Source organism: Porites lutea, chromosome 9, assembly GCF_958299795.1.
Source record: "Porites lutea chromosome 9, jaPorLute2.1, whole genome shotgun sequence".
Lineage (NCBI taxonomy): Eukaryota > Metazoa > Cnidaria > Anthozoa > Scleractinia > Poritidae > Porites > Porites lutea.
In genome coordinates, this window is record NC_133209.1 from 20,427,127 (window position 1) to 20,441,194 (window position 14,068).

General features: G+C 40.4%; 1 protein-coding gene across 1 annotated transcript in view; it reads left to right on the forward strand.

The window, feature by feature from the left end:
- Positions 1-3,852: 3,852 nt before the first annotated feature.
- Positions 3,853-14,068, forward strand: part of LOC140949021 (uncharacterized) — a 17,635-nt gene continuing 7,419 nt past the window's right edge. Inside the window, exons 1-2 of the mRNA XM_073398277.1 lie at positions 3,853-3,862; positions 4,968-9,145. Of these exons, the coding sequence (XP_073254378.1) occupies positions 3,853-3,862; positions 4,968-8,656 (3,699 nt within the window). The 3' untranslated portion in view covers positions 8,657-9,145. The remainder of the gene's footprint in view (positions 3,863-4,967; positions 9,146-14,068) is intronic.

The window sequence follows — 14,068 nt, forward strand, 5'->3', positions numbered from 1 at the left end:
GAGCTTTCCATCTCAACTGAAGTCTTGTTCACCTCTGCGCCGGCAGATGTCGTGCCCATCGCATAACGTGTTAAGATTATATCATTGCTGAGAGGCCCTAAGACGTCATCAGACTGTCGAAGTTGTGCTTGAAGTGTACCTATTTTCAGTTTGTTGGTGAGTTCTACCTTCAGGTTCATGGTGCTGCTGTGGGTTCCACTTTGTCCCCCATTGTCTACAACATGTATATGGAGTCGTTCGAATAGAAAGCTCTAGCCACGGCTGATCCTGCCCTGAACTGGTGGAAGAGGTTTGTGGACGGTACGCACACCATTCTGAAGAAGGAACAATCACAGGGCTTCACAGAACACATCAACAGAATTGATGAAAACATTAATTAAATCACTGAAGAGGAAGTCAAGACCACGAGAAGGATGGGGTAGACGGGCAAGAAAGAACACTGGCTTTTCTGGGTATTGTGACTGTCTTACCCAAAGATGGCTCGATCAACACCAGAATCTTCAGCAAAGAAACTAACACTGATCAGTACTTAAACTTTAATAGTGAGCACCCACTAGAACATAAGAGGGATGTTTTTAGAACCCTGATGCACCGAGACGTATTGTCAGTGACCCCCGAAGATCCAAGAAAGAGAGAGACCACATCAGGCAAGCACTGAGAATAAGCAACTGCCCAGACTCGGTAACTGACGAACCCCTGACGAGGCAGGTCTAAACCCCTGGTTTGGATGCCTCAGGAACACCAGAGCCTATACGGGAGGAAGAGAAAGGAAAGGATGAGACAGTGTAGGGAAAGACAGTAGTTTCTAGTAGTGATGCGGTGTGTAAAGTGCGTGTCTGAAAACCTGAGGAGCTGAGAGTATTCAAGCAGTATGGGGTCCCCCTATACTTCAAGCCTCGCAACACCTTTAAATAATTAAAAGGTCGTGGGTCCAGAGTATTACATACAACATGATACATTTAAGGCCTCATTAATGTTAGGGAAACAGAAAGATCTTTGAAGGCAAGATATTCAGAACACAGGAGATTCAGTGCCACCACAACTGAGGTCTAAAGGTGGTTTAGAGGAGGAGTAAAGGTTGAGCCATCTACATCAGGCGCTGAAGGGTCCGGCCCTGAACAGAGATAAGGGACGGTACAACCTTCCCAGTGTGTGGAAAAACCTTCTTAAAACACAGAACCAGGATGGGGACAGCGGGGCCTCTGTTTGAAAAAAAGGGGTGGGACCAAAAAAGGAACCATGAGGGTAATACGTACGGTAGCAAACTATTCATTAAAAACTTATTTTACAGTTCAATCGTAAATCCAAGATGGCGGACATACACCTTAGGTCCCAACACCGTTATTCACCATAATAACAAAGTAATTTGTTTAGTTTATCATATCCTTTCTTCAATTTTTTTTATTTTTATTTTTCCAAATTAAGGCAAAACGGCAAAAAGAAGAAATGGCTTCCTTATCAGGGACCTCCCAGGAACAGCGCCGATGGTTGGTGGTTGGTATTGCCCTTCATCATGTCCTCACTCCATGCCTCAGAGATAAGATCAAAGCCGAAATGCCTCCATTCTACCAGCATTTGGTGCAGTGCTTTGGACTGGACAAACAGACGTACCCGAAATTCTTGAAGAACATTCCTCCTTCCACGGTAAACTTAAACTATGATAGTATCAACAACAACCACACTGCCACGCACCGTAGTCTCTACGACTACTGTGTAAAGAATGAAGTGTCTTTGGCCAAGCTCTTCATGAAACCTTTCATGGCGCAGTTTAATGCGTTTAACAGTTCCTTTGACTCGTCAGCAGCCCTTGCTGTTCTCTGTGGAGCCTTACCGTTCGTGTCTGTCAAAGCGATTGCTGAGAATGTAAGGTCAAAAGTTCGAAACGAATGGGCACACTGCGATTTCATGGCTTGGACTGCGGCGCACTACGACAATTGCTTTGATCTCATGGAGAACCTGGTCAAGAGCCTGAGATTCGTGAAGTCCGAGGAGGAAAGAACTCTGGATGATCTTAAGTTGTGGAAAAATCATGGTACGTTTTGTTACTGTATACTTTACACCTTAATGATACTTATACTTTCGTGAAAAATGACTGCCTAATAGAATTAAAACGCACAATAAGTAAAACTAAGTCCAGACAATTCTGACACTGATTTTTCCCTTATAGAGAAGGGAAATCATCTAAGAAAGTAAACTATTTCCCAGTTAATTGATGCCCGCACAGGACGGCTACCTATTCTTGTCTAGTTTCTTTGGAAGTTTGTTTCGCTGTTTGTTAGCAGTTCCCAGTTCCCGCCGCGTAGCACCCTATGCAACAAAGTAAAATGGCAGCCGAAAATTTATCCGAGAATTTTGTGAGCGCTAAGAAAGTGAAAGTCTATGATTCTTTCTGGACACGGAAAAGGAAATTGCGATAAACTTGTTATAGAGTTTCTTATTAGTACTCTTGAATCTGCGACCTCTTGGTTAGACATTCGTGTGTTATATATAAGGTTGAACTCGAAAGGCGGACGCGAGTCAATGGAGCAACGAGGCGAACAAACTGAATTACAATTGAGGTCATAAATTGCCCCGGAAACGAGGCGAATGAAACAAGCGAATTGCTCATCGTGGTGGGCATACTTGTTTGTATCGATCTCATGAAGCAAAAGAATGAGTACAATAAAAACGAATATGTACAATTCATCAGTGACAATTTACAAAATCGAAGATGCTTTGAGGAAAAATCGACCAAAATCTTATTTTCGTGGCAAGAGTTGAAAAATCAATTTCTTTCATTTTTTGTTGATAGATAGCTGTTAGGTAGATAAGAAACCTAATGTAGATTGTTCCTACCAAAAGCCTTTTATTTGTGAGAAAAATTAGAAGATCGTTTTTCGATGTCGGAGTCTCAGACTGTCCTAATTTTTAACCTGAAATTCGCTAACATCAACTTTCCTCGCGTTCGCAAACGAAGCCGCATGGAGAAATTTGGACACTTTCAATGAACAGAAAAATTCTTCTTCTTCCCCGAAAAGGTACTTTCAGGGCAATAGCGAAGCTCGTCGTACTGAAATAATTCAAAAATGAGGGAGAGGTTTTCAGGATGACAAAAACTTAAGTTCGTTACTCATTTTCGACATTTTTAACATGTGGTATAACTCCAAATTCTCTTCATGCTATTTAAATCTCACATTTAGACATTCATTTAAAACATACCTGGAAATTGGCTTGGGTTATTTAAGGAAATCTCTGTAAGACACCATCGAAGATCAGAAATTTTCATTGTAGGCCGGCGGTAATTGTGTAAACACTTCCAATTTCGAAACGCCTAAAAGTAGATATTTACAGCCTAAAGGCTCGTTTTTCGTACTTCTTCTGGGTTTTCTCATTGCAAACTTACTTTTATCAACCAAAGAGTGGTGTAAAAAGGTGAGACTGGGTGAATTTTAGCCACTTTGAAACACTGAACTCTGCCAGCCGGCGACTCTGCGTGACAGTCTGTTCCGTGACTTCACGTGACATGACATACATTTGAAGAGACGGAGCCGTCAAAATCAAGATAGTAACGCAACGCAATTCTTGAAAGAGTAACATTTTGGATGCCGACAGTCAGTTTTGAAGAAGAAAAAATCAAACGCGCTAGTATTCTGGTACTCACTTTTTATCGAAAAATAAGGACTTTAACATGGTAATTCGCTAAGGATGAGGGAACAGGAAGATATTTCTTCTTGTTACTTTACGATCGAGGAAACTTGGTGCCGTTAAATAAGTTATCTTGGTCACGCTTCAGTATATTTATCGGACCTCGATGCTTTCGTTTGGAGGCTGCCTTAAGGAACCAAAGCCAATTCTCAGGTATGTTTTAGATGAATGTCTAAATGTTAGAATAAACGAGGACTGGAAAAATTTGGAGCTATACCACAGGAAAAATAATGCCGCAGAAAACAACTACTAAATTAAAGTTTTTGTCACCGTAAAAACCTGTTCTTCGTTTTTGAATTATGTCAGTTCAACGAGTCATGATATTGCTTTGAAAGTATCTTCTAGTGAAAAAAGAATAGTTGTTCTATTGATGGAAAGTGTCCAAATTTCACCTTGCGCCTTTATTTGCGAACGAGGGGAGAGTTGATGTTAGCAAATTTGGGGTTGAAAATGCGGCTATTTTGAGACTTCGCCACGAAAACTAATTTTCTTACTTTTATCGAAAATAAAAGGCTTTTTGCGAGAACAACATCAGATTGCTTATCTACCTAAAAGCTATTTATGGACAGAAAATGAAGGAAATCGATTTTTCAACTCTTGCCACTCGATGGTCGATATTTCCTGACCGTCGCTCTTAAGCCTTGTTTCTAATATTTCACTGTACGTAAGTCTTTATTGTGTATTTGTCAACAACAATCCATCCTGATTTTGGAGTATGCATGTTTTATACAACCTTTCATTATACAGCGTTTCCTTTAAAAACATACGGATAATATATTATTGAGATCTACTAATGCTTATTGATTCAGCGGATTTAAATCTTTTGGGCATTCATTGCTTGCATAATGTTCTGTGTTTGTTTTTATTTGAAACTAATTCTAAGAATAAGCAGGTTCCAAATTATAGTCACACATCAAGATGAAAACGAGCTTAAAAAATACAACAGAATTCAACTTCACAATTGTCCATATTCTATTAAATACATCATCATTACTCCTTTTTTAATCTTATACGATCCTGAAGACCATGTGATATCCACAACTGGGATACAATATAGTATTTAATACTGGTCCAACCCCTTGATCTTTCTACATGGGGCAGCATTTCACTTCCAATATGGAACCTCTAGTTTAATGGTGAGGTTCAACTGTTCAACTGCATTCTTCCTCTTAATGAACTGAAGGTTCAGGAACACAATCCATCCTTTTCTTAAAACCTGTTCGTTACTTTTTTTTGCGAGCTTCTATCCCCCCTGACCTATGTTTGCTTTCTGTTTGCCGCAGGGCTTGACATATGCCTTGGTAAACCAGTGGATAATGTTGTGCTACAGTTCATACGCCAGGATGTACAGCTGCTTTCTGATTCCTTCAATGAATACAGAGAAGAGCAATTTAAGAAGATATGCGTTACCATTGATTTATTCAAGTCGGTATTAGATAGGGCTGTTGTCTCAATTCAACAAAAGCAATGTGTTCTAGAGAAAACTTGTGAGGGACTTCGGGGCAATCAAGTTTTGATGAAACAAGAGATAATGCAGATAGAAAAAGACGAGAAGATGCACTGGGAAACGACACAGGAATTGAAACGCAGCTATAGAGAGTTAAAAAACAGAAGCTCATTTGTCCAAAAAGATCTAGAAAAGTTGACGGCAATAGCAAACAGCAGGTCATCTTGCGAAGATTACAATCAGCCTGTGTTTGATGCCCCTGTGCGTAATAAATGGTTTGTAGGAAGAGAGAACGAATTGGAGAGAATTGAAAAATGCCTTTCATTGGATGAAATTGGAAGACTTAAGATGTGTGCTTTGTGTGGTCTTGGAGGTTGTGGAAAAACCGCTTTGGCAACTCACCTTTCCTGGAAACGCAAGACAAAATATGAGGGAGGGGTATTTTGGTTCTCCTTGGAGGACGACAAAAAGTTTGAGAATTCTGTCGCTGAACTCGCGTTGCGGCTAGGAATTCTGGCAAATTCATTCGATTTGACATTGTCAAAAATATTGGCATGGATCTCCGGACGGAAAAAGCCCTGGTTGTTGGTTCTTGATGACGTGGACCAGTTAGTCCTCTCTGAGCAAATGCACAAGGTTCTCTCTGGTATGTGGAAAAGGCAAGCAGGTGGTCATGTGCTACTAACAACAAGACGTGAACCAAAAGAAGTTTTCCAGGCTATTGATCTTGAGTCAACGTGCTGTTTTGAAATCTCCGCCCTTCCAAAAAACGATGCAAAGCAATTCCTTATTTCTCGATGTGGTGAAACCGCAGATGAAAGAGAGGAGCAGTTAGATGAACTGCTACAAGAGCTTGGTTGCCTTCCTCTCGCTTTAGAACAAGCTGGTGCCCATATCAAAGCCCTTGAGTGCTCTATCAGTAACTATCTCCAGGAATACAAAGTTCAGCGATTGAATTTGTTATCTCAACATCCGCGTTCCAAACCAGCCTGGGATTTCGAGTCTAAAAGTCGACTGGCAGTGCATACCACATGGCTTATGAACTTTGAATACGTCAAAAGATCGCCTCATGGCCTAATGGCATCACGTTTCATGAACGTGGCAGCGTTTTTAGAACCCACTGAAATCCCTGAAGAGCTTATTGTCCCATCGCTTCTTTCTGTTGATGATCCATCCTGTAAAAACTCGAAGCTTCCTCTGATAAAAAATCACATCGCCGAAATTTTAACTAAGTTCTCACTTTTTCAAAGAAAAAGTACAAAATCCCTCAGCTTACATCGTCTCGTTCAGGAGGTTATTCGCAACAGAATGACCGTTGAAGAAGTTGCCTCGTCATTACACGGAGCGGTAAAAATTCTTCATCAATCTTTTCGTGACTGCCCATCACCCGATCAAATCATTTTGGATATTACAAAAAGTGTGAAGAAACAACCCTCCTCTGTTGTGACTAACCCTTCGCGGTTCCACCGTTGGTCAAAGTTAACCAGTCATGCTTCAGAGGTGCAACAACACGTGAAAACCTTTCTTAATCAGCAAGGCATCGGAAGGGAGGTTAAGCTAATGGTTTTGACACCTGAGACTTCTCGCATTGTGTACGAAAACGCAGTGAAGTTGAGTGTCTATGGTCACCAGGAGAAGGCAAAGGAAACGGAACATTTTGCATTTCAAATCATGGATTCTAGCACAAGTACTAACGTGGCCTCAGGTACCGAAGAGGTACGAAAATTGTTTCCACACACTCTGCCTCTTCCCCAATTCATCCAAAAAACTATTCTGTACTCATCTCGACCTCCGATTGAAATCCCGAAATGTGCAAGTTACAAAGAGTATCAGTACGATTTGGAAGATGAGAAGCGTATACGAGGAAACAAATTTTTCAAAGAAGGACGTTTCAGTGAAGCAGTCAAGGCGTACACGGAAGCACTTGAGGCAAGTAAGGGAACAAAACATCTTGACCCTCGGCTACTTAACAACCGCGCAACTGCGTATCTCAAACTTGCCAAATACGAAGAATGTCTTCAAGATTCCCAGGAGTACATCAAAACGCTGCCAAACTGTTGGAAAGGATACACAAGGAAGGCTTTAGCTTTAAATGGGCTTGGACAGAAGCGTTCTGCCCGTTGCTGCGCAGCCATTGCATATTATCACGACGCAAGAAGTTGTCGCCTTTATGGGGATTTTATAAGTGTTTTTAAGAATTTGGACGGACACTGGACTGTTGTTGACTCAACAGAAACACTTCACGAGGCTTTAAACGAAAACATGAATTATTTCACAGGAAAAGCCATTTTATTGTTAAAAGACAACCACTATGAGATCAGAAAGGACTTTTTTTCAATCCTGGATATGAGTCTTGTTGCAATTAGTAATAATGCGGCCGTTACATTGGCAAGTAATTTACTGTTGGTCACAGGAATTTGTTATTTTCAAAACTTAAGCTTTCAGTTGAAGGGCTCTGTTGCTATCCACTCCCATGCAAGTGTCGAATTCGATCATTGCACATTCCACTCCACCTCAACTGACGAGCCAGCAGTTATAGTTAATGGAAAGGCTGTTTTGTTGGAATGCAAAATAAAAGACAGCAAGGGTGGTGGCTTAGTAGTGTGTGGATCTTCCGCATTTGGCACCTTGGTAAAATGTCACGTAAGTGGTAACGGCAGCAAACCAACCCTTTCAGCTGGAATCAAAGTACTGAACCAAGGAAGTCTGGCTGTCCAGGAGTGTCTTATTTATGGAAACACTGAAGGCATCCACGTCGATGGCACTCGGATAGAAGGTGTGTTAGCTAAAGAGGCCCAAGTGACACGTTGTGATATTTATGACAACAGGTACGAGGGTATCATTGTTGCTGGACATCCAGATACGACCTCAGACGTAGTTAATATACAAGAGAACAAAATTTACCACAATGGAGGGTTTGGTGTCCGTGTATCTTTTTGCGCAAATTGCGTGCTTTTTCAGAGGAACATGGTGTTTGAAAACTACTGGTGGGGAGTATGGGTGCAGTGCAATTCTGGTGGCTATTACGAGGGGAATACTATTTGCAACAATAAAATGGGCGGACTAAGAGTGGGCAAACAGAGTCCAGGCAAGCTTTCCTGTGTGATTGAAAACAATGTTATTCATGGAAACTGTGGGCCAGCCTTCCATGAAGGTTTACGCTATTTTGAATTTTATTCTTTTCCAAGTGAGCTGAAACCCCTTTTTATGAATCAGCGTCTCGAAGGACTGAAAAAACTGTATGGACAGGATGAGAGGCAGGATCATTCAGGGGGAGAACTACAAAGTAATGTGGTGATTGATGTTGAGATGTCAATACCAAATGTTGTGAAGTGCAAGTTCATTTCCAGTAATCATTGTTTTCAAAATTGCAGAAATCAAAACCAGTTAAAAAGTACAGAATCAAACATATCCTGCGCCTACTGCTTTCGTAGCGACGTTCCCTTAAAAACTTGTCAACGATGCATGACGGCAAAGTATTGCGGAAAAGGGTGCCAGAAACTGCACTGGGAAAGACATAAGTAAATGTGCGAAGCTGCAGGTCACCGTAATGTTATCGAAGTTTCCTTCTCATTTGATACACCTTATTCGATTATTTCTTCAACACATCCTGGTCTGGAACCTACCGGACCAGCCTATGCGTCCCCTCCCCCTAGAGATGGGAGTCGTTTTATTGTAAAACTGCAAACCTTTGAGGGATTGATTACACATGGAAGTTGCCTTGATGGAAACGGATACGTCAGCGACGATTACAATCCCGAAAAAGCAAGGATTTCAATTTACGATCGCAGCCGTCACGTGGATTTCGTAGTTGTTAATCAGCCCCGACTTTTCCATTTGATAATGGAGTGCGGCATGATGGGCACCAGTATGTACCTCAGCAAAAAATTGTACTGTTGGGCAGTATACAAGGATCCCAAGACAATTGGGATATTGACTCATGAGTTTCCTCTAGCACAGAAGTGGTGAGGGTAAACGATACCCAGAGTACAATTACGATCAGAGGTTGAGAAGGTATGTTCTACTATCTCTCTGATGGTCCTCTCTGAGCTGAGTACATTTGTCACTTACTGCCAAATCATTTTTAAAAACACCGTGGAAAGTGGTATTATTATTGGGAAGATTAAGCATGTAATTCTTGTTAGATCATTTACTTGCTGAGATTGTTGCCTATAGTAACGTAATGATACTGCGAACTGATGTCAAGACTTCCTCGTCGATAAACTTACGAAACTTAGTGCGCGTTAGACCACGATTTCTCATCATTATTTGGGCGTGGCCCAAATAGAGTTTTCGCCGAGTTCGCTTGTTTTGATTCAAACTTGCAGTAGGCTACGCGAATGTCTCCCACGCTAACGACTCGTACGAGGTTCATAGCCCTTTTTCATTGTAATGACTTCTCATTGCCAGTAAGCACAGAGGACAATTTTTGCTCGGAAAAGATGAACTTATTAGAAGCCCGGCGATTTTTCAGAATTTTGAAGGTAAATGTGTAAAAAATATGGTAGAACCCCGATATAACGATATGCCAAGGGAGCAGTAAAATTATATCGTTACATCGAGGAATCGTTTTATCGAAACTCCCGATATGACGATATGACCTTTAAATAACCGAAAATATCGTTATTTTGGGGTAAACCTAAAATGTTAACTTTTTTACTGCAGACATCATTTCACTAAATTTGTAATGAGTATCAAATACTTCACAAAAAAAGTACGCAGCAATGTCCTTAAGCAGTTTGCAAAGCAATAGAAGTTTTCAATATTTACACAGTTATAGTTCTGTGGTGTGAATCGTACAAATGTAGCAAAACTAACCTTTTAATCGTAATTGCAATTTTTGTTGTCTGCATGTACTTATCGCGTTCGCGTGTTCATTGTTTTTCTTATAAAAAAAAACTAGACACTGGCAAGCAAGTAATGCATCATTGCACACACTTGCAACAGTCCCTTTAAGCCGTTTTCGTTTCAATGTTTCTGTTATCAGACTTATGTACTATGGTTGCCGAAATGTGTCAATATTGAGTCTCAGAAAATAAAGTCTAGTTCAGCTGGTATTGTCGTCTACTCAAAAAAAGGGTTCCGAAAGATTTGATGCTAAAACCAGGTGGCCTGTCTGTAGCGATTTAAAATAAATCCGCTAATCGTTTTTCCACAGCTAAGGCCGAACGAGAAAGAAAAACAAACAAATATACATACATACATACAAGCAAAAGGGGAAATTGACTTTATATCATTCCTTTTCAGCCCAATCCTATAAACCGTGACGCATAAATCTGGTGAAAAATTAAAGAAAACAACTGGAATAGGATAAGGACAGTTGTAAGAGCTGTATTACACCGTAGGACGCCATGATTCAGTGTGGTGAAAACCACAATAATTGCAGTGTTGGGCAGGAGTAAAATAATTACGAAAATTATTCCTTTCAAAATTTATGGACATTAATTTAATTGATTGATCTAATTTGTAGAGGTAGATCCATGCAAGATGTTTGTTTCCGGGAGGGGTCCAAACGTCTTCTCAGTTGAAACATTGTTACTGCAAAGCGTTTCCTTTATTTTTCCTGACTGTTACAAGTTATTTTCTATCGGTAAAATTATATTTATTTACCGGTACTATAGTACTTATGGGCGAACCTTCCTAGTTAATTATTTCAGCACACGCCCGCTAATGTTGCTACCGCCGCCAGCTACGCAGGGCTAGATCCCGCCTGGTTCCCGGTGTTGTTATCGTCGGCAGAGGCGCGATAAATTTTATTTACCGATTTAAATACATAATTTCTTTTCTTTTCCTTTTTGGTTTTTATTAATTCTTACCTGATTCTAAATTTTACCGAAAACCCTTGAGGTACCATAAATCCTCTATTAAGCCGCCCTCTCCCTTTTCAGGGGAAGAAAGTAAATAAGCCCCCCTCCTCTCCCCCTTACTATTCTTCACTGAGAATTAACAATTATTCCTCAACTCCGAATAGTCTCTGAGTGAAGCCTAGCAGTAGCTCAACCAATCAGAACGCAGCATTGACGATAAACCACTAGTTGGATTTTAAATAAATATAAATAAATAAATAATGGAATTTATGTAGCGCTTATACATCGCTGTTCTAAGCGCTTTACAATGTAAAAAAAAGACATAAGGATATCATTAAACACAAGCTTACACATACCCTACTGTACATATTGGGAACTGAATGTTTAGCATGTATTACACATCTTAAAAAGGGAAGGGAAAAAAAACAACAACAACAACAACAACAAACAAACAAATATGATGAAACTAAATGTCATATACCTGTTTAAAAAGAAACGTTTTCAACTTAGATTTAAAAAGATTAACATCAGAACAAGCTCGAATTTCAAAGGGGAGCTTGTTCCATAGTCGGGGGGGGAGCAACGGAAAACGCTCGCTGGCCATACGTTTTCATGTTAAAATTTGGTTCTTCAAGGCGTAAGTTATCCCTTGATGACCGTAATGTCCTTGATTGATGGTAAAATTTTAAAATATCTTCAAGATAACGGGGAACGGAGCCATTCAATGTTTTACTAATATATGATCGACTGACGACTGTAAAACGTCTGTGGACTGATTTGGGATGGTTTTTTTTACCAACTGAATTAAGGATTTGTTTTTTGATCCTCAGCTGCATGACCTCCTTTGCCGCTTTGCATTATAGTTTTTTATGGATTGATACCCTCGTCTTAGCTAGCTAGATTAAAGGAGTCGCCCTCTCAAAAAATCCCCGGTCCTTATTACCCCCCCCCCCCCCCTTTAAATGTGTTTGAAATATAAATAAATCCCCTGGGGGCTTGATAGAGGATTTACGGTATTTGCCTCACCACCCAATGTGCCATAACAACCTGAAAAGGTTGAATTGATTGTGCTGAGCGATCCGGAGGTGCATCGGCGATCAGATACTGCAAGGACGTAACGACCAACAACCTTACATAACCTGACTGATGTTTTGAAAAGGTTCCGGCAAGAACCTATTGCTTTTATGGCTGACGTGGGGCTGATGTTTCAGCAATTCCGAGTCGCTATCTACCATTGCCATGCATTAACTGATTTCTTTGGTCGCTGTGGCTATATGGCCGGAACCGGTCAAGGTTTTCATAACACTAAATGGCCGGCAGTCCTATATTATCAGTAAGTTTCACAAAATCGAAAGATTCTAGCTAATCTAAACTATCATATGCCGATTAAGACAAGTCAAGCGATCTTGAAATGTTTTATAGATCTCAAGTCTAGTGTTTGGTTTACGCTGGGCTCAGAAGACGAAACCGTGTTTTGTGACACTTAGAACTTTTTTCAGCTCGACTGCCGGTCAAAGTTTTCAAAACACTAAATGGCCGGCAGTCCTATAACTATTCTCAGTAAATTTCGCAGTCCACTCAATAGCAAAGAACGAATACTGAAAACTCGATATTATCTCTATACATCAACGCAAAGTTAAGATTACCTTGTACAAAAAAGCTTTTTTGTTTCATCATAACGCCCACAAGATACTGTTGAAGTGTATTTCAGCTCCTGAAGGGAACTAACGCGTAGAGACTTTTCCCGCCGGTTTTCCGCGGAGGCGGCATGGAAGGTCAAGATGTTATGACGTCAAACGTCGCCTGTCACGCCATGCTTTGGACAGAAAATAGTAACGAACATCCAAAGACTCGAGACCAACAAAAACATGATATAGAAATCCCACAAAACCGGCTGCTTTGATCAGGATCACGACTTATGATAGTTCAGAACGGCTGAATTTTTTCGATTTGTAAAATTCACTGAGAATATGGCACTGCCGGTCATTTAGTGTTTTTAACGCCGGTTGACCAGTTACCGGCCATAGTGATATAGCCACAGCGTTCTTTGGTAAGGCAAAGGAAACTTTTGACCATCAAATGTTAGTACGATTACAGTACTTTATACTTCGCCCGAAACTGGGAAAGTTTTGCTTGTGTAATCCGGACCGGCAGTCGAGCTGAAAAAAGTTTTAAGTGTCAGAAAACACGGTTTCGTCTTCTGAGCCCAGCGTAAACACTAGACTTGAGATCTATAACGCATTTCAGGATCGCTTGACTTGTCTTAATCGACACATGACATGGGCACCCAACGAGAATATAGTTCAAAACCACTTAGACATAGCACTGTTAAACGTATTTTAGTATTTAAACGGTAAATATAGCCATATTTTTATCCCCTAAAAATTTTTATCTTTCGGATTTCCTAGCTGAAAGTCTAGTGATCCGAAAATTATAGGGCTCAAAACTTACCTTTTTTTAAAACATCGCCCTTCAATCGAGGTATCTTGAAGCCACTTTAAAGGCGATTCAGCGTTTAAAGAGTAGCTTATTTACTGAATATACGGCCATTACTGAGCTGGCAAAGTAGCCGTTTTAAATTGTCGCATCTCCCGAACACTCCACGTCGACGAACTAAAAATAAAACTGATAAACAGTAACATGAACAACTTCACTCTTTCACATCGTGAAGAAGTTCTTCAACTGCATTTTACTTTGAAAATACTACTGTACATGTCCTTAGTCGCTGTTTTATCTGTTATCGCAAATGTCTTGGAGATAAAAATTTTTCTCAGAACACAGAGTCTCCGAAGCAGCACCAACTACTACATCACTAATATGGCTTTCTCGGATCTCATTTTTGTTCTCAGCTTGTGGGTGGTAAATTTAATGAGCGGGCTTGCAGTTTTTAGCAATGTCTTGACTCCGATCATTTGCAAAATTTCTACATACTTGTGGTACCTTTGATTTTCAGTGTCGGTGTTCAGCCTTGTACTCATCTCCGTGGACAGATTTTTCGCCACCTTGTTCCCTATGAAAGTATCAATGATGACAGGCAAAATAAGACTATTTTTTATTGTACTCACCTGGGCCTTTCCTATGGCATTCTTAAGCTTGGTTTTTTATGGTGTGGGGCAAAGTGATGAAGTGA